The sequence below is a fragment of the Anguilla anguilla genome, chromosome 10 (assembly GCF_013347855.1).
Source record: "Anguilla anguilla isolate fAngAng1 chromosome 10, fAngAng1.pri, whole genome shotgun sequence".
Lineage (NCBI taxonomy): Eukaryota > Metazoa > Chordata > Actinopteri > Anguilliformes > Anguillidae > Anguilla > Anguilla anguilla.
Window position 1 is genome coordinate 3262715 of NC_049210.1, and position 20047 is coordinate 3282761.

The 20047-nt window shown below is 45.5% G+C and overlaps 3 protein-coding genes across 3 annotated transcripts; 1 reads left to right on the forward strand and 2 right to left on the reverse strand.

Moving 5' to 3' along the window:
* Nucleotides 1–17: 17 nt before the first annotated feature.
* Nucleotides 18–9169, reverse strand: tctn2 (tectonic family member 2). Its single transcript, XM_035379140.1, has 18 exons — nucleotides 8910–9169; nucleotides 8601–8714; nucleotides 8344–8417; nucleotides 8011–8203; nucleotides 7614–7714; nucleotides 6542–6741; nucleotides 5887–6007; nucleotides 5524–5680; nucleotides 5030–5134; nucleotides 4414–4551; nucleotides 4107–4181; nucleotides 3723–3821; nucleotides 3296–3413; nucleotides 2572–2675; nucleotides 2122–2269; nucleotides 1491–1634; nucleotides 1236–1324; nucleotides 18–935 (listed from the first exon to the last, which is right to left on the reverse strand). The coding sequence occupies exons 1-18, from the start codon at nucleotides 9001–9003 to the stop codon at nucleotides 814–816; spliced, it is 2196 nt and encodes a 731-aa protein (XP_035235031.1). The 5' UTR covers nucleotides 9004–9169; the 3' UTR covers nucleotides 18–813.
* Nucleotides 9170–10663: 1494 nt separating this feature from the next.
* On the forward strand, nucleotides 10664–16402 carry srsf9 (serine and arginine rich splicing factor 9). Its single transcript, XM_035380342.1, has 5 exons — nucleotides 10664–10811; nucleotides 12520–12697; nucleotides 13138–13310; nucleotides 14853–15025; nucleotides 15369–16402. The coding sequence occupies exons 2-5, from the start codon at nucleotides 12540–12542 to the stop codon at nucleotides 15609–15611; spliced, it is 747 nt and encodes a 248-aa protein (XP_035236233.1). The 5' UTR covers nucleotides 10664–10811; nucleotides 12520–12539; the 3' UTR covers nucleotides 15612–16402.
* Nucleotides 16256–19437, reverse strand: gatc (glutamyl-tRNA amidotransferase subunit C). The gene is made up of 5 exons (XM_035380343.1): nucleotides 19184–19437; nucleotides 18529–18579; nucleotides 17879–18048; nucleotides 17469–17572; nucleotides 16256–17093 (listed from the first exon to the last, which is right to left on the reverse strand). The coding sequence occupies exons 1-5, from the start codon at nucleotides 19361–19363 to the stop codon at nucleotides 17014–17016; spliced, it is 585 nt and encodes a 194-aa protein (XP_035236234.1). The 5' UTR covers nucleotides 19364–19437; the 3' UTR covers nucleotides 16256–17013.
* Between the last annotated feature and the right edge of the window lie 610 nt (nucleotides 19438–20047).

Here is a 20047-nt window from a genome sequence, read left to right on the forward strand (position 1 = left end):
AAACACGTTCGCAATAGTAACGGGTAACCTTAAACAAAACTTTTTTTATTAAAAAAAAGAAATTGCATAAGTAACATAAAACGCAATTTACATATTTACACAACAATATGTACATCTATTTGTACACACAGGATATCCGGGTCCTTGACCAAAATAATAGGTACATTAAAAAACAATAACACGATTTCTACTTTCTATGAATACTTTACGATGATGCTGCCAACATTATGGGGCAGTTTATTGGTTCTACATGTAAATGTTCTCATTTTACCAGAGGAGGACCTAAGTGAAGCCAGGATGACGGAATCCAGTCACAGAGCAAAACTGAATTAAAACTCAAGCCATGTCTTTTTCTGTTGTGGTAGCATATTTTCAAATAATTCTCAAGTTACGAAAAACATTTCCTGAGAGGAAGGAAGTCAATGGAACAGTGCATCAGACATTTGAGCCAGGGGATTATGTCGCTCAAAAAGTAAAGCTGACACATATTTTGATCAGACTTAGCGCTGATTTAGATTGCACTGACACAATCAAACTGACACACCACTGTTAAAACACAAGCTAGAGGCAGAGTCTCCCCCCTTCCAATGAAAGTGAGTGACCTCACCTTTGTGTGCAGGTGCAATGGTGTCATAAGCTTAGAGGCACTAGAGGACATGTTTTCCTCTTTCGCACCCGTTCGTCATAAAGATGTGTGAACATGGTACAGTAATGTTAAATGCCCAAACAGTCTTATGGAGACAGGCCCCTCTCTTCCCCCCCCCCCCCCGGCTGAAGGGGCCGGTCCGTCAGCCTGTGTGTGAAGGCGGGGGTCTACAGGGAGGCGTTGCTCCACGCCTGGCGGATCTGTTTCCATGGCGATCCCAGCACAGACGCAGCGATGAAGAAGAAGACCAGGATCAGGCCTTTGGCGAGGGACTGCGAGTAGGGCTCACCTGGGAAAGAGGAAGAGGATGAGACGGAGAGGAAGAAGATGCTTACCTGTGTTCACATTAAGGTTTTTTTTGTTGTATTAAGTCAAAATAACTCTGGCCTTCTCAGTTATATATAAAATAATAATCAATATGAATAAACTAAACAAACCTATACATGACAATGCTTTATATACAGTATATGTTAACATTTTGTTAACAAGAGGAGCAATGTAACCATCCTGAAAGGTAACAGCAACAAAGGTAACTGGCACCTGAGGGGAGGGTCTGTGGATTGGGGTGAACCGCATATTCAGGTCTCACCTGTGTAGTACCGAGTCAGCGGATACGCCAGCTGTGGCCAGCAGACATCGTTCCTGTCACAGTCGTACTCGGTGAAATTGATCTGAAACCTGAAAGACAAGACAAGAAAAAAAAAAGAATAAATTAATATAAAAATCACAGAATGACTGACTAATGGAACTGGCCGCACTTTACAGATGACACAGACAGGTGAGCAAGCCCAATGAGACGTTTGCATGGTGAAAGTGGGCGTGTCTGAGGGAGGCGGCTCGTGACCTGGTTTTGGGCGGGGCCGTCTGGGCAGGGATGTCGATGAAGGTGACCGAAGACGAAATGGGGAAGGACTGAGTCACCGCGGAGTTCAGACAGGGGGCAGGGTCACCCCCTCCACACTCAATGGCCCAGGTTGTCACCGCAAAACTGGAGAACGGGAGTCAAAATGATTCAGATCACTACTATTATTATTATTATTCACCCTATTATTATTATATAAACGAGGCAGAATGGTGAAATGGTCAATCATCGTCAACACTAACAAGGCATTTCAGAGATATCTCAACACACCGTGCTTAACAAAAATAGCCAATTAGACTCCAGTATAAAGGCAGAATTTTCCTTTTGGCAAAAACAATTTCTGGGATTCACATAGAGAAGAAACAAAAAGCAAAAGGAATTCACCATGCCCGTATTCAACATGATTACTGATGATTACTGACTAATGAAGAAGCTAATAACGTGTTCAAACACGCTCAAATGTTGTAGCTGGCCAGAACAGCCTTGTCTGCTCAGTCGGTTTCCATAGAGAGCACACAGTAGATTTTTTTTACGAGCCTTTAGAGGACGGTGGGCCAGCGTTCGCGGATGACGCAGGTGACCCGGTACGGAGTCCGCTCGCTCGCTCGCTCACCTGACCTCCACGGCCCGGATCTCCCTCTGCAGCTGGGCTCCCGGCTGCCCCGCCGCGGTGCTGCCGATGTGGATGTTCAGGTGAGCAGGCACGCCCGTACAGGTGCCGGGGGGGGCGACCGGCAGATTGCTGGCATTCACGGGCACGACTGCGGGCGGCACGGCAGAGAGGGGTGCCAACCGCGGGACGGATGGGTGAACATGCGTGTCGAAATCAGCCCAATTACAACAGGTGACCCGAATCTGCACATTCTGAGTATACAAGCTGAGGGGTCAGTTCTAATAGTCAGTTTAACGTACGTGATTAAAGAGTTTGATTTAAATTCTAGATGAGAATTTAGAATCGCTGCATTAAAAAAAAAAAAAAACATAATTCATGAACATGAAAATGAGTGTGCTGTGTCCTGAATGACTGATTCGTGAACACAAACTTTAACAGACAGGAGCTCACAGGTAATGTTCACCCAGTCCGCCAGGTTGGCGGAATCAGGATTCCCGTTTCTGGCGACGTAGGTCACGTTCACCAGAGCAGCCAGAGTGCTCCGCACAGTTTCTCTGTGAAGATTTAAAAAAATAAAAAAATAAAAAAAAAATAATAAATTTGGTCAAAATCACACTTTCAGGGTTGATCACACAATAATAATAAAAATTTAAAAAATTAAGAATTTAAAACTGTTGATTGGTGAAGTCAATGACTCCTCCAAGCAAAATCTTCTAAGATGACAACTTGACAGCTGATGTTTAAGAATGTATATAATCAGCTGTAGTGCCTTATTCAGAGATGCTTGGTTCTACAATCCCGAGGGTTTTGTTGCACTCTCGCCAACTGTTCGACCAATAATCGAATGACATTTCCAACCACAGGGTTCTGGACCATTTGATTTTTCTTGTTGCCTTTGTGAAAGCAAACCAAAAAAAAAACTAAACAATACATCATTCTCACATTTGGTTAGACTATGGAAATGAACAGTCAGGTGTGAAAGCCCCGCTTAGATATGGTTTCGGATGAATGAAAGGGTAGATTTCCATTTGCACAAAGAGTTCATTCAGTCCTGTCTGCAGCGGCTGCCCGATTCCCGCAAACGCCATTGTTGCTGTTCGCTGTGAATGACGAGAGCCATTCTCGCCGCCATTTCTCTTGACGTTTTTTTTTTTTTTTTTTTGCGATGACTCACCTGAGCTGGGCGCACTGGGCCAAGTCCAGCAGCCCCACGGGTACCAGGCACCCCGCCGTCGCGTTCTCCCCAAACAGAACTGGCCTACTGCTGGCTGAGGCACACAACCCCTCCCCGACTGAAACGCGAGAGAGAGGGGAAAAAAAGAAAAACGGTCATCGCTCAAACAATACACAGGCTCTTCAAACAACAAAGTCCTGTTTAAAAAAAAAAAAACAAAACAAACCCCTCAAGCTCACAGTAATGATTATGCACGCGCACACCAAAGGGTTATTTTAACCCAGGGTGCATTCGGGAAGAGCCGTCTCAAAGGTTGCACCCTTAAGCGGCGAACAATAGCTGGTGCTTCTCCGGCCGCAGATCGGATCAAAGTCCGAGTGCAAAATTTCCCCGCGGCTGCCGTCTCCATGGAGATGGCCGCCCGTACCTGTCTCCCAGAGGCCGAGGGGGACCCTCCGGACGGGCGCCGAGTCATTGGCGGCAGCATCCACAGACCCCCCAAAAACGGGCAGTCCAGTCTGATAACCTGGAGGGGCAAAGTGGAAACGGGATGGAACAGGAACTCTGTGTGTGTGTGTGTGATGAATGAGCTTGTTTTGCCCCCGAGGCGTACTGCAACACACAGAGACCGGGAGTTTGCACTCAGGGGGAGGACGTGACCCCTCCCCAACACCAAACGAGAATTCAAAAAACTTTAAGCAGTGTTTGTTTAGAGCTATTATTGAATCAGACCTAGGGGCTTGAAGCCTTGCGTGCAGAGGTCACTCTAGGCGAGACAAACCGAAACCCACAGACAGAAGTACAGGCTGACCTGGGTTGCCAGAATTGGACTGTGCAGTTCCGTCCCCGTTCACAAACCTCGCAGAGAACCGGACGGTCAGGGAGACTGTGGAGAAAAAAAAAAAAACTTCATTTACAACCACTTCTCAGTCATGAATGTTAATAAAATAAAATACAGTGTGATCATTACCGTCAATAAGAATAAGCTTCTCATTTTTTTCAAGCTAGGCAATATCAATCAACTACCAATCAATTAATCATTAGTCATTTTATGCAATTTTCTTCCCCTCCTTACATACTGAACCATTTTTAGTGCTGAGTGGAGAAGTTAAGCTCACCGCTTGGATCCAACGACACGTCCGCCAGCGTCTGAGTGAGAGTGACGTTGGTGAGGCCGTTTCCGCTCCAGTAGAAAGTGTAGTTCAGCGCGACGGTCACATTCTCACACAGCTGGGGCGGTCCAGCCGACAGGGGCTCTACGGAAACACAATCACATTTCTGTTACCATTCAGTCTATCCTAACTATTACACCTGGCCAGCCAGTGAAGGACGGGCTCAACATCTACAGTCGAGTTCTTCCCGAGATTTCTTCTCATCAGGGAGTTTTTTCTCGCCACCATTTTCAGTGTTTTTCTTCCCACTGGAGAGTTTTTTTTTTGTTACACCTCAATTGCTCGGTTTTTGGGGGTTCAGGACTGTTTTTTTTTTTTTTTCCCCCAAATCCCACTGTAAAGCATCTCTGTCTTTGTGACACCGTCTCTGTAAAAAAGCACTGTACACATAAAGTTGAATTGGAATTGAATTGAACAAAAGGGGGAGAAGTGGGGGGGACATCACTGGTTCAAGGAAACTGGTGCCAAATCTGTAGAAGTCAGGATCCTATGCAGTCAAGCAGTGGGTGGACTTTTCATAATGATCACAAGCCCAGGCCTACTAATCGATCTCCAAACTGACCTGGAGGGAAGCCCTGCCCACTGCCGCTCTTCACTGGGACAGGGACAGACACAAAGGAGCCCAGATCCCCTGCCCTCATTTCTGTCACGCTGACAGTGACTATACCTGCAATAAACAGCAAACACAGCCTCCATCATTTTAATAAAAAAACAATAAGCTAAAAGCACAGAAAGGATACAGAAATAAGCAGGCTGCAGCAAAGCAGTACGTTCTAATTTACCCTGAATGAAGAAAATCTGCAAATCACATACATAACCTACTTAAGAAAAAACACCAAAATTAATTCCACTGCATTCTACACCATCAAACTAACTGGAAATACTGATTCTGGGAAATTAATTAACTGCAGATCCATATGAGGATTCAGAGTCAAAGTGTTCCTGACAGAGTAGGAGAATGATACTGATTTGCAATTTTGACAGATTGATAATTTCAGGGGTTCCTGTTCTAACGATGAGCCTGCCGGTGAGGAGGACCAGTGAGCCACAGCCTACCCCCCAGTCCATCCCTTAGGGGGACACCCAGCTCCGAGGCAGCGACGAACAGGGGGGGTCCTGTCGGGCAGGACTGGAGACGGGTCACGCAGTACGTCTCAAAATTCCACAGAAACGCCACAGGGGCTCTGGAGAGACACTGGCCAGCCAGGGATCTCTGGGGGGGGGCAGGAAAATAAACAAACAAAAAAATTTCAATTAATGTCCAGTGCAGTACTGCCATTTGTTAATTCAAGAGCAACATAAAATTATGGATAGCCAGCGTACTTACACTGAACATGCATACACATTTATACAGATAAGCCAGCACACAATCAACATGCATATACATATTTATACAGATACAGGACCACTGTGTCTGACCTGAGGGATGGTGAAGTACTGGCCGCGAGCAGTGAAGAGGGGGTCCCCTTGGCGGTAGTCACTAGGGGGCAGCGGTGCGGTGAGAACTGGAGCCTGGAAGGAGGCGCTACGTTTGGGCGTGCTGAAGAAGACGCGGGTAAGAACGGGTTCAATACAGAGAGGGAACAATTTAAGAACCGAGTGACACAAACCGTTTGCATGGGTCAACTTCATTAGCAGGGACATTTTTGCAGCCTTTTACGTTATATTCATATACACAGCTGAATATATATCAGAGAAATTCAGGGTAGGGTACAATGGCAGTACCCCACCAGTGAATCTAAAGGTTATAGGTTTGATTCCCAGGTGGGATACTGCCATCGTACCCCTACCCTGAATTGCTCAGGTATATATATTTTCAGGGTTAAGTCAATCAAACCTACAACCTTTAGATTAAAAACACAGTTCCCCCACCATTATACTACACCGCCCCCATCATTGGGAGGTGTAAATTAACATAGGCAAGCTTGGGAATTCTGTTAAAAGCAAATGCAAAAATAAATGTGGCTGTCTGAACGCAAAAAACGACCAAAAGCAATCAGTGACGACTTAGCGAGGATGCCGTTCTAGAACTCAATGGCCGTATGGAATGCCTGCGTAAAAACTCTTTACTCACACTGTCTGTCCCTGGTGGAAGAGCCCAAGGTACGGGTTGTTTTCGGGAGGGGAGGTGACGCAGAGGAAAGGGAACCAGTCAGGCGCGTTGCTGGCGGACTGCGCGGAACACTGGTAATCGGGGGCGGGAGTGACGTTCCCTCCGAACACCCCCGGAAGGCACTGGGTTCCGAACAGCTTCAGAACGTCCGGGGAACAGTCCTAAGGGGAGAGAGACAGGCAAGGATACACGCTGCGTTACACACAGGACAACAACTTGTTGGAAAATTCCGAATTCCGTTATTTATAAAAAACCTGCTGTACTCCCTTTGTAAACCCATCACTATATCAGAGCACATGACCATATATTTTTACTTTTTATTTTTACTCACCACAGCAGAACCACTGTTGTTTAACCGTCCGCGACCTAAAATGTCACGAGTGGGTGTATTGGGGAGCTTCCAAGCTCCCCAAGAAATGTAGCCAAGTAATTTCATGAAGTCAGCAGGATTGAGTGCCAACCAATGAATGTCATCTTATGTAAATTAAATAGATAAGTTGGAAAACCATTGTAAACCTTGAAAGAGAAAACACCCACAAGGAGGGAATTAGGAGTTAAGTCTGAAAAAGTGAATAAAAGAAATTGTAACTGAGGTGGTTTTTTAGGACTCTCTGCAGAGACACCTCAGCTTTGTCATCACTGGTTGAAAATAAAGTCTGACATTCTGAAGATTCTGCCTCATCCTCTTTATTGAAAATACGGAAGAAATTCTGCACAAAGATTGAAGACTAGATTGTCATTTTGGAAACCACAACAAACTCTCCTAAAATTTCACTAAAAATACAGTGAAGCATGCGTTACACTTCTCCTATGCTCACACAACATTCAGCGAACACAACGATGACCGATATATGCCACGTGCTTAAACCGGCAACTCAAAGTTAAGGTGCAAAATGCATAGCTGTGTATTGAACGTGGGCCTAAAACTTAATTGGACAAACAGACATGTCAATCTAGTTCATAACCAAGCAGCTTCCTCTCAGTGGTTAAAAGGAGGTCCATTTGGTCACACACAGTGTCACAGCGCCAATACCTGGTCACAACAGCAGCGGACATCACAAGCTCCAGCATTCAGATCACAGGGACATGGGCCGAGTGGCTGGTAGGCTTGGTTTGGAATGGCAGTTTTATTTTCTAGGAAAAAACAAAAGCATCCCATCAAGTAAAAAAAAAAAAAAAAGTGTAAAACGGCTTTTCAGTTAATATCAATTAACATTATTTTGCAGTCAGTGGTACAAAAACAATATGTGCGTCACACACATTAAAGCCAACGTTGTGAACATTGTTGCAAAGTTTTTATACCAACGTTACAATGTGTTGTGGGGGGGGGGGGGGGGGGAGCTAAACATAAATTAGCCAATATATCGCGCAGGGTTTCTTTTCAGTTACGAACTGCTTGACCTCGCGCTCGAGCTGAGGCGGCAGGTCACCTGACAGAGGGCCCGTGGGAAGAATCAGGGCGTAGATCTGGGCCTGAACCAGCAGTGCGGCCCGGTGCTCGTCACCCAGGCACGCGGACACCTGCAGAATCTCCTGCACGCACAGAGGCTCCGGGCAGCAGTCCGTCTCATTGCCACAGAGCTGCAAGCTGCGGTTCAGACTCAGCGTCACCTTCACTACGGACTGAAGACCGGAGGCAGAGTCAAAGGAGACCAATTCATGAGCAAGCCGCTGGAGTAATACCGATGTGAAAGCAGGGCGATAACGGTTTGCTGTATTTTGGTACACAGTTTTGTGGAGAAGCAACCGGCAGGAAATACTACCTTGTCCACCGTTTCCTGGGTGAGAATCCATTGTCCCGGGTCCTCTTCTGCACAGGACGGCGGAGGAAGACGGCCTGCCAAAACAGTGAAATGTTCATTGTAGATAGGGTGAGGACCCCTTTGTAAATAAAGTACTGTAGACTCTGTCCCCTTTGTAAATTAAATTATTAAACAGCGTGACATATGCATGCTTGGTTACACTACCAGACAATAGAGGACTGAAATTTGAAAAAAACAAAAATGTTGAGATACCATACCCGTTGTGTTTAACGGTGAAACGGAACGGACAATCACAGAAATGCCAGAGGTGTTTCCTTGCAAAAAGGCGGTTACCCTTGGTCCAGAGGCCACGACAAAGACTGGCTGAAAAACTAACGTTAGAGAAAATATTCGGGATCACAGGCAGTACTATCGTTATCGGCTGAATTAATATAACGACGATATGGACAGCACTTCAGGTTATCTAGCCGATTTATTTAGAATCTAGCCACATCGATGACAAGCAAAACATGCTAGCCAACTAGCTAATATTAGTCCACCAAGTTGCTTTAACGACTAAAACTCACCGAGATTGCCAAGTGCAGCCTTCATACAATATATCAAGGTAAAATATACGCATATATGTGAAATCCCAGGTCGTGGGTTGAAGATGATAGCCATTCTTCGCTATCAAGCTATGGAAAAACGGATGCAGAACTACAAGAGCTCCCTAGTTCGCTTTGCAGCCATGCTCTCCAAATGTTGTCATAACGTCTATGGCAACGAAATATTAGCCAATCCGCTTAAGGGCAGCGAAACGTTATAGCGTGGCGATGTACTGACGTCATTACGTTTACTTTACTCAGTTCTGTGCAGTACAATGATTTTGTTGCCAGGGGTCGCTGCTTTCGTGTCTTATACGGGCTTGTAACGCTAAAAGACAGTGATGCTGTATTTTACACTCCTTAATGCTTTTACAGTAGATAAATGTTTCCACACAGTGAAACTGAGATAATCGCGGGAATATATCCTAAATGTAAACAGGAGATGGAAAATCTCAGAAAAATTGATGAAAAGAACTAAGAGAATGGCGACAAGATAGCCTAAAGGTGGTACGTTTGATAAGGAAATATGCGATCAGAAGGAAGGAGTAATAGCAAATTACAGAACAGGAGACAAGTCAGAAAAAAGAAAGCAAAGACGAGGAGGAGGAGACGACAGGCCGGATCTTGGCTGTGGGGGACCTGAAGGCTCTCCTGGGAAAGGTTGTGGGGATGGAAACAATGCTGGATATATTTGAGCAGGCTGGCTTTGACAGAAACCGTGCGCAAACTCCAGCAGTGGACGGTGGGCCGTTTGATAACGTGCGTGGGGTTGTTTGGACTGCTCTGCGAGCCCTGTATCCTGCACGACCAGACATAACGACCATAACGGGACCGCCTTTAAAAGACAATGAACCACCGGCAACATACATCCACACGCAGTTGTGCAGGTGGAGGTTGAAAACTGAAAGAGACGTACAGACAGATCCCATAATGACCACCCGCTTCCGCAAAGCCATCCGGGAGGGGATGTCACAAGAAGTGGGGCGCCGCCTCGATGAGGTGGTGGGACTGAACACCATGACACAGAGAGTTTGTGGATCGCGTGGTGCACGCTGTAGAAAGGCAGCGGAAAGAGGGAAAAACCGGGTGGGAACCAAATGGGGGGAGGACCAGGGAATGGTGGTCAAAAGAATCAGATGCCAGGGATTGAACCCTGGGCCTCGTGTTGATTCCTAGACACGACAGTACCAGTTCTGTGGCACGAATAAACCAATGACATTGCTACAGCAGTGGATAATCTGTCCTGTTCAGGAAATTCACACAAGCAACTGGAACCTCCTGTCAGTAAGAAACTGAAAGAGCAGAAAGAGTATCTGGCTGCAACCGTTCTGTTCAGTGTCCTGAACTTCTGGGACAGTGACCTGACTAGACCATCTTGTTGGCTACCATCAATGAAGTTGGTCACATATTAACTGAGAAGTAACGTATCTAGAATTACCAAAACACAAGGTCACGAGGACTATGTTACTGCAAACTAGCAAAGTGTAAAAAATTAGCAAAGAGCAAAAAAATAAATCAATAAAAAATAAAATGCACCAGCCCTCCCATTTTTCATCAGTTCGCATGTAGCTTTTGAGCGTTTCTGAACTCACACACTGACCCTCGTCCAGTTTCGACAGTTACGATGGCTCGGGAGTGAATCTGCGCTCCGTGAGCTGATGCTGAATAGGGGTGTACGGCTTTAGCCTATAGGCTGAGCGCATTCTAAACCAAAGCGGAGAGGTTTCCCTGTATGACCTTTGGCTTTGTGGAGGCGGGCTCGTAGGACGGAGAAAGCGGCCATACTTGTACTTCCTGCTCCGGGGGAAAAGAGAGAAGCAATCAAGACAGGCTTTCAAAAATATACACACATAGCAAAAAGCTACAGACACACCATTGCAACAGGTACGGGTGTAATATTTATAATAATGCAAGCACTCTTTCAAATAAAGGTACTGCAAGAGATTGGCCGTTGAACGGAACCAGATAGCTTTGGCTAGCTACCTAAACTGATAGAAATTTCAACAAAGGGAATACCTGACGCTAGCTTACTTACGTTGGTAGCATTAGCCATAACGTTTCGGTCTTGCTCAACATGGGGAAAATTAAATCGGTGCAAATGTAAAAATGATTTTTAGCCTCATAGAAATAGTAATACTTTTATAATGTGAGCCAGGATTTTTTTGCCTGCTAAAGAATAGCTGACCAAATACGCTTGGCCTGATATTGCGGAGCACACGATCCCGGCCTGGCGGCTGGCTAACGATTTTTGCTATATAGCCAAACATGTTACTAGCCTAGCTAGCTGCTATCCGCGAGAATTGCTAAGGTTGCTGGCTTTGAACCCGAAACCCGAAGGTGTCTTGCATCAAGCTTTTTAAAAGGGCGGGAAGCATGCAGACTAACCTAACAATTATTGCAATTATATGCTGATACAATTTCGTTATCATGAGTTGAACTGCTAGTTAATCGTACATGTGCTTTTACCATATAGGAGAGCATCGTCGGCGTAGATAACGCTAGCTAGCAATTTAGCCGTTGGGTAGATGGATTGAGAGGATATCGGGCTAGTTTAGTTGTTAGCCTAGCTATCTTGTAAGTTTGAGCAGATATTTTGATATGCAGCTAACTTAACGTTACCAACTACTGGGATGGTCATGGAATTCTTCACGAACATTTTTTTTAAAGAACAGGCTACCAAACGTTAGCCTATCACGCCGCAGGAAATTAGGAGCATTTCTTTCTAAATTTGTAGTGCTAATAATTGAATTAAGACGTGCCGGGATTAATTGTGAAATTTAGCGAAGTAATTAATGTGTGATCTAGTATTAACAGCAATATGGTGTATATGCGCTGGCTACGTTGTGTACTGAAACAAACATGATGGAAATCGTTCTCGCATAGTGCTCAGATGTGTATAAATAAACCGGTTTTGTTTATTGTAGTTTTGGTCAAAACCAAATGACTTGGCTTGAGCTATGATTTTACATTTGTCTCCATAGTTAGCAATTCAATTCAATTTAACTTTATTTCAGACACATAGGTCCTGTCGCAATAAAGAGAGAGCTTCATTGAGACTAAGCGCCAGGTAGTCAAATCGAGAAGCCGTGTTATTTGCAAGTAAGGACGCGTTAAACAAACAGAATAACTGAAAACCCAGCAAATTGTCAATCACCACTAAAACACCACTTGACCCATAGAAAGGGATAGGATGAACATGAATAAAATATGGTATAAATAATCACTGCATAACCAGAGTTTTGCCTTGGTGTTCTGGAACGGTTTAAGAGCTAATATTTGCTGAATAATGTGAGAAGGTAATCCACACAGTTTCTGAAATCACAGTTCCATGGGAATGGGGTAATCTCCATAAGTATTGGTCAGAGGAGCATGTTGCTAGTAATTTTATTCTGACAACATTCAAACCTGAATTTGTTGTGATTTATTTGTTCTTAGGGTGAGTTGCTTGATGGCTGGTCTGTCTCCGATGAACTATAACTTTTGTTTCTTGGCTGCTTGGTTTGATGAGCCCTTCAGCTGGACAGTTGTTTCCTTGGACAGAACCGGAGAAGGGTACGCACTATTTCAAGCTCCTCTTGTTTCGGTTTTGCAGGGAGAGGTCCCGACAGAGCCATGGCGGATGGGAGGATCTATGTGGGGAACCTTCCGACGGACGTGCAGGAGAGGGACATAGAGGACCTCTTCTTCAAATACGGGAAGATCCGAGACATCGAGCTGAAGAACAACCGGGGCACGATCCCCTTCGCCTTCGTCCGTTTTGAGGATCCGCGGTGAGCTCAACACTCGCCCCACTGTTTTGACTTAAGTGTGTGTTCAGACCTCCCGCGTTAAGGTTTATCAGGAACTTTGACGCTGTGGCTTTACCTAACGTTATTTTAAAGGCTCCTCATCTCATCCTTGGCTTTTGACTAATAATTCTTTTTTTTCTTTTTTTTGGCAAGGACCTTTTTTTTCCTTCTATAGCTTGCACAACGCGAGTTCTGCACTGGTAGAGGCGAACTGTAGACGTTGCACAAGTTCAGGAGAAAACAAAGAAAACTGTAATCCTGCCTAGAGGGCAATGTCGGGGTGTAGAATTTCCCGTAGAAGTAGATGGACTAGAACCGTGTTACCCTGGCTGTTCTAAAGGCTCGTAGATGCACCACGGAATTTAGTGTACAGTTACGTTTTTGTACTTTTAAAAACAAATGGTTCCACTCCCGTTGTGCAGGGATGCCGAAGATGCAGTCTACGGGCGGAACGGCTACGGATTTGGGGACTGCAAGCTGCGCGTGGAGTACCCCCGGTCCTCGGCCTCAAAATTTAGTGGCCCCATGGGAGGAGGCCCCAGAGGAAGATTTGGGCCCCCGACGCGGAGGTCTGAGTTTCGGGTCATAGTGACTGGTAGGTGGAAACCCGGGATCTCCACAGTGCCGTTAGTGTCTAACTTGTCCGCTGTTGAACACAAACCGGCGGGTTGGAGAAAAGCCGGTTTGGGGATTTCTGGATGACAAAGAGTGATGCCGCAAGCTGTGCATTGGCTTGCCTCTTTGCCGGAAAAAAAAAAAAAAGGTAAAATGTTGCACCCCATATCTCCAGGAACAGGGTTGGTCACCGCTGTGCTGCTGCAGTACCACTCTCAGGTGTGTTGTCAGTTACCTGTAATTCCCCCCCCCCCACCACCCCACCCCCCTTTTCTTCAAGGTTTCATTGCCATTTGAGCTTGAACCCAACCACAGAGCATTGCCGTCCCCTTGGCCTCCAGTGCATTTGCCTCCAAGCCAGGTCCTATTTAGCATGCTGGAGGGACAGCGAGGCCCTGGCTGGAGCAGGGTTTTATCTTTCACAGTTGGTAACCGTGGAGACGTGCGGTGTGTTGTGTGGAGTTGATGTGCTAAGAACTTGAGGAACCCAATCCAGTTAAGACTAATCCTACCCTTGGGGGTGGGGGGAGCCCCAAAGCCAATCCTGTTCAGTAATAGTTTGAAAATGCAGCAAACCTTAAGGCCTTTACACGCTTGTTTGTATTCATGCAAATAAAATCGCGCTTCGGTAAAAATTAATAAGAACTTGAGTATTGTTCGTAAAATCTTGCACGTCAAACGTGAAATTTCGTTTGCGAAAAGGTCCCATGTATTTTATTCGGGGGAAGGTAATTTTTGGCGCGTTTTCGTCTGCACTGTTACATATCCAATCATTTATAGCAAAACAGCCTTTTGAACGAAATTAGCCACATTTGACAAGAAAGTAAGGGGGGGGGAGGGGGTGAATGTGTTGTACTGCTTGAGTATGCACATTGTAAAGCCGCAGAAGTACAGTATGTGGCAGGGTGTTTAGTTTCGGCGGGTTGCTGAACGTTACAGTACACTGAACCGACCTATCGGCTTCGGTGCGGTCCACAGTCCTTGCTCCTGGCGTAGGCCACCAGTTTCCCCCACCGTTTACCTCCAGTTCTGCTGTGAAAAGCAGGTGGTGAGACCAGTAATACGAGTCTTTCAGTGCGGCATTTGAAAGTGTGTACAATCATACACACTTTCAAAGACTACTTTTTTTAATGAGTAACTGCCACAGTCAGTAAATCCTCTGACTGGCCAGGCCCAGCCCAGTCTTAATAGAAATTCAACAACTGAGCGGTGAGTGGCTACGTAAAACCGTCTGTTAATGACACCGTCAGGTACGGTTTGGTTTTGCGGCTGTGCTTTCCAGCGTGCCACTGGAACAGCGCCCACAAAATCATGACTACTGTTTTTATTTTTATTTTTAAATTGTCCATTTGCCATCACCTCTAAAAATGGGAGAGAGAGAGAGAGAGAGAGAGAACTCGAGACTCGGACAAGATGGCCGCACCTCTCATCTAACCCGATGAAAGGCAGGAGCGAGTCAGACCCTTTGAAAGTCTGTCCTCAGGAGGCTTAATATAACTCCCTGCCCCCCCCCCGCCCACAGGCCTACCCCCCACCGGAAGCTGGCAGGACCTGAAGGATCACATGAGGGAGGCGGGGGACGTGTGCTTCGCGGACGTCCAGCAGGACGGGGAGGGTGTGGTGGAGTTCCTGCGGAGAGAGGATATGGAGTACGCTCTCCGTCGCCTCGACAGGACCGAGTTCCGGTCGCACCAGGTGAGCCCCCCCCCCCCCACCCCACCCCACCTCGTTACGAATTCCGCACAGCACCCACACAACGTTAAAATGCACCCATTGTGTGTTAGGGCACAAAAAAAAAACGTTTTCTTAAGGTGCGTCCCACTTTTATTGCCAAATTTGACATTGAAATTAAAATTTTAAAAAAAGATGGGAGAGTTCCGCTTCTCTGAGCCAAAAGATTTCCGTTACGGTTTGAAAATGGAATGTGAAGAGCGGGTTGCCAGGTCCTAGGACAGATTCCCCCCCTTGACCCCGTCCCCTGCCCTTGTTTTCAGAAGCCTTGTGTCACGTGTTTTCGTTTCTTTTTTTCCCTCCTCAGGGCGAGACGGCGTACATACGCGTCCACGAGGAGCGGGGCTCCAGCTGGGGCCGTTCGCGGTCCCGGTCCAGGTCCCGCGGGCGATACTCGCCGCCCTACCAAAGCCGCGGATCCCCGCCCCCTCGCTACCAGTCGGCCCCCCGCCACTCGTTGTCCCGCCATAGCCCCCCCTTGTCCCGCCATAGCCCCCCCCCTCGTCGGCTCCCGCCACAGCACAGCCCGCCCCCCCGCCACTATCGGTAAACTCCAGGAAGAGGAACCCAGAACCGGAGGTTGCTTTTTTTTTTTCCCCTCCCGCCCTCCCCCCCCCCGTGTGTGTGTGTGCGTGCGTGTTACGATTTTTAAATTTCTTTTTTAGATTTTTTTTTTTCCCCCCCGTTTGTTTTGTTTAAATTTTATTTCGGTCTGTAATATACATTCCATTATCAGGACTGTCCTCAAAGGTTTTTTGTTTTTTATTTTTATTTTTTAAAAAATGTATAAGGACCGTTCCAGAAAGACACCAGTGATGGAGGATAGAAGGTTAACAGGGTCTTCCGTTTGGTCAGAGTTTTTCTTTTTGGGAGTCTTTGGCTGGTACAACTTGAAGTGGATGCGGAGGTGACTCTGGAGTGCATGTCGACTGTCGCGTTGTCACATGTCATGCGGAATCGGAATGCGGAAAAGTCTCTCTGCAGAACTTAGTACAGCCGTGCGTACTACGGCGTGAGCACCAAACCTCCAGGACCCCGCTTTGCAGTCCTGGCTGCTGTTGGGGCTCGGGCGTCTCACGGACGGGAAGCCGGTTGAACATCCTCCTTTCAGGACAGCCCTGCCTTCTGGATGGTCACCGTGCAAACTTCTGTTTCTAGGCGATGGAGTTCGGTTTTTTTTTTTTTTTTCTTTCCCCCCTTCTCCTCCCCCGCATTTGTTTTAAATTGAGGCAAAACATTTTAACTAGTTTACCCCCATTCTACAAACATCCTTTGTATCTTGTAATGCCTGTGTATAAAAGCAGATTTTGATTTTTTTTCAATTAAAAGATGGAATCATAACGTTCTTCTTTATTTCGGTACATGAACTGTTGCACCAGTCATTCTCAAACACCAACACAATCCATCCCAAAGATAAGCTCAGCAGTGATAGGCACTGCCGTGCGTGTGCGTGCGCACACGTGCTTGTGTATTACTTGCACCGTAAACAAGCAGTAGTTAAGTTAACCCTCCGTGTATTTAAATGCATCACAGTCGAAAGGAAATAAACGGTTCAGTGTCTGCCAGTGCACTGCCTGCATTGCCAGTGCTATTGGAATCTCTGCCTCGGTCCTGGAAGTAGCACCAGTGCTACGTTTTAGGAGTTTCAATTACATCAGATCATGCAAGCAAAAAGGGGTGGGGCCTCCCCTTAAGTGCTAGGATTCTGCTTCTGTTTTACTGGCACAGTTATTAAAACGACTTATGTAGCTTGAATAAGAGCATTTAATTTTTCCTTTTAAAAAGTCACTGAAGACTAGTGTGCTCACGCCCAGTTGATTCTCCTATTGAGTCAGAATTCTTGTTAAAATCCAGTCACAGGTAAAGGGCTAAAGCATTCCATTAGCAGGTGATTGAGGGCCCAGTGCTAACTGGAAAAAGTTTTTAGAAATCCAGTCACAATTGAAAAAATCTCACACTGTTTCTTCAGTCCAGATTTTGGAGTCTTTCAACATGGTAGCTCTCTCTCCTCTCTCTGGGAGTGGGATGTTACCTGTCAAATATAGATGGCTCAATTACATGAGGGGTCTCAGATATTTCCAAAGAAGTAATAAAACGATTCCTCAGTCTTCTATATATATATATATATATATATATAGTCCTCTATATTTTAAGTCTAACTGATATTTACTATGTGCTAAATGTGGGTGTCCTTTATTTCCGTAAATATAGATTGTCTGATTAGGGTTTTTGAATGTACTAAACCAGTCCCATAAAAGGCTTAGTAAACTTGGACCAAGAACTTTTAAATACTTTCAGCTCTCAAAAGCTTGAGTCATTTGAAAGGGAAATGGCTTCCATTAAGAGCCTAAATCATTTAGCACACCCCCACCCCATATTGCTAAATTTGTCGATCTGGATTTCTGACCTGGTGGTGCAACGAAGTACTCCTCTGCAGTCGTCTTGGAGAGCTGGAGCAGCTGTTCGGCGCAGTCGCCCTCCTCCACGCGGTCATCTCTCAGGTGCAGCGCTCTGCAGGTCCAGCAGGAGTATAAACAATTTCACCACCACTGACCAGGACAGCAACTTCAGTGGCTTTTGTACTGTCCCAAGTCTTTTTTTGCCTTGAAAAGCCTTGGAGGACTGCCTCTCAGCTTAAACCGGGTTTGCAGTGACAAGATCACACATTTATATCAGATGCCATCATTTTAGACGTGATGGGGGGGGGGGGGGGGGAATACCAAAGATTAATTTATCTTAGAATTTAAACAAAAACTTTTTCAAGTTGTAAAACACAAACAGGAGCGGACAGAAAATCCTGTGAATGCCTGCACTGACCTGTCCTCGAGAACCGACTCCATTGGTTCAACCCCCTCCGTGTTGACAACATGGAGCTGGTCAGCGAATCGGATGGCTTTCTCCAGGCGGGTGACTGCCTCCTGGTTTCTGAAGTCAACCAAGGCCAGGCGTTCCAGCTTGTCCACCAAGTCTAAGGGCACTCGTGTGGGCTATAGAGGGGATATACTGTATTTGATTAGTCACACCTCCCAATGGGTTAGGAACTGGCCTTGTAACCTAAAGGTCACAGGTTCGATTCCTGGGTAGGACACTGCCGGTGTACCCTTGAGCAAGGTACTTGACGTGCATTGCTTCAGTATATATTCAGCTGTACTTATACATTATAAATGGATGCAATGTAAGTACTATGTAAAACGTCGTGCAAGTCGCTCTGGAAATGCCTGTAATGTGATCTTCACAATCTTTTTCATCATTCATTGATGACCACTGTTGGGATGATATCGAAAACTGCATCACTTAAAAGCACATTCCCAAAATGTTTCGAGCATTAACTTATTTCAGCCCGATGAGTCTCAAACTGATTAAGCTGCTAGTGGACCTGCATTTCAATGAAAGATGTCACAGCACACCGAACAGGGCTTAAATATGGTACGCGTTGTTTGGTAAAGCATGCATGGGGAAAACCATACCGGAGGTAGCTGGTTTTCTGATACAGGTTCCCACGTTGGTGTCTGCGGAACCTGAACGATGAAAGTCAAGACCGATCAGAATAAGTGGAGGCTAATACCTCAACATCTGACAGCCAACTTACTGACAGTTACTATTGGATAGTTACAGTTGCTATACCTAGGTTAAAGCTCATATGAGACGAGTCACAATGACAGTAAATGACTGACCACTTCGCTTATTACTAGGGAGATCAAACATGTTTTGGCGATCTTTCAGAAAACATATTTTGACAGTTTATTCGCCATGCATTAGGTTATACATTCTACAGTATAATCAAATAAAAACATATAAATCGCAAACCTGCCAGAATATAACGGTTGTTTGCTATATTACGATTTTAAAAAATATTACTACCACCGGCTTCCGTTTCACCAACTTGATACAAGTTATGATGAATGGACAACCACATGTAGCTTAGCTTCGATGCACTGCACCCACCGTACATCAGTTTGCTTATTTCACAGTATCGAACTTTATAATGACAGCCAGCGACGGGAGCTTGCTAGCTATATGTTCTACGAAGCTAATTAACTTATTGTTACTACTTCTAAGCGCTGTGTCATTTTTTAGCGGCATAGATGACTAGGAAGACAGCCACTATCATTAGCCACTTACCTTTGAATTGTGGACATTTTCGTCTTCAGACAGTGGCTTTCCATGTGTCCAGCGGCGTCCGGTCAAACTTTGTGCCGATGTCAGAATATCCTGTCTAGGACTCTTATAAACACACCGTTGATATGAAGGCTTCACATATACCGAAGGACTGCATATACTGCAAAATAGGCGTCTTGACATTGTGGCTAAAATATCTTCCGCTTCTCCTTCTTCTTCTTGTAACTTCAGCCAGTATTGCTTCTATGCGTATACTGCCCTCCACTGGTCAAAGCAGGAATATCAGCTCGCGTTTTAATTCGGTTCACGTCATTAAATCCGTTAGTTATAGTCACTTTCTGATAAAAACTGCGTAACAACTCTTTCAGTTACTTGGTGGTTCTCACTTCGACAAAGGACATATTCTAGAGAAAAACAGGACGCCCTAAATATCATAGTTCTTTGACCTATGTTTCCTCTCTGCACTGTATTTTTGACATACAAGAAGTACATGCTGAACGGTCTCTGGACTGCCGGAGTCATACAGCCCACCAGAGCGTTTTCCTATAATATATAGCCTTGTCAGTTTCACCGCATCTCTCCGTTTTCCTGAAATAAAGATGTTTTTCCTCACAGAGGGTCCGCGGGACCGAGTTACCACTGATCACTGATGTAAGCTACTGCACAACCCATCTTCTCTAGCCTATTCATTTACTTATTTGCATGGAACATGGAGCAACCTGGCAAAAAATATCCTTGTACGTCGATTCAATGGTTTACCTCTGCTTCAACTAATTTAAGGGTAAGTTAGCAAGTATAATTAGCTTATTTGCTTAGCAGCTAAAGTCAGTTAGCTCACTTAACTGTAACTTTGCCTCCATGGTGAAA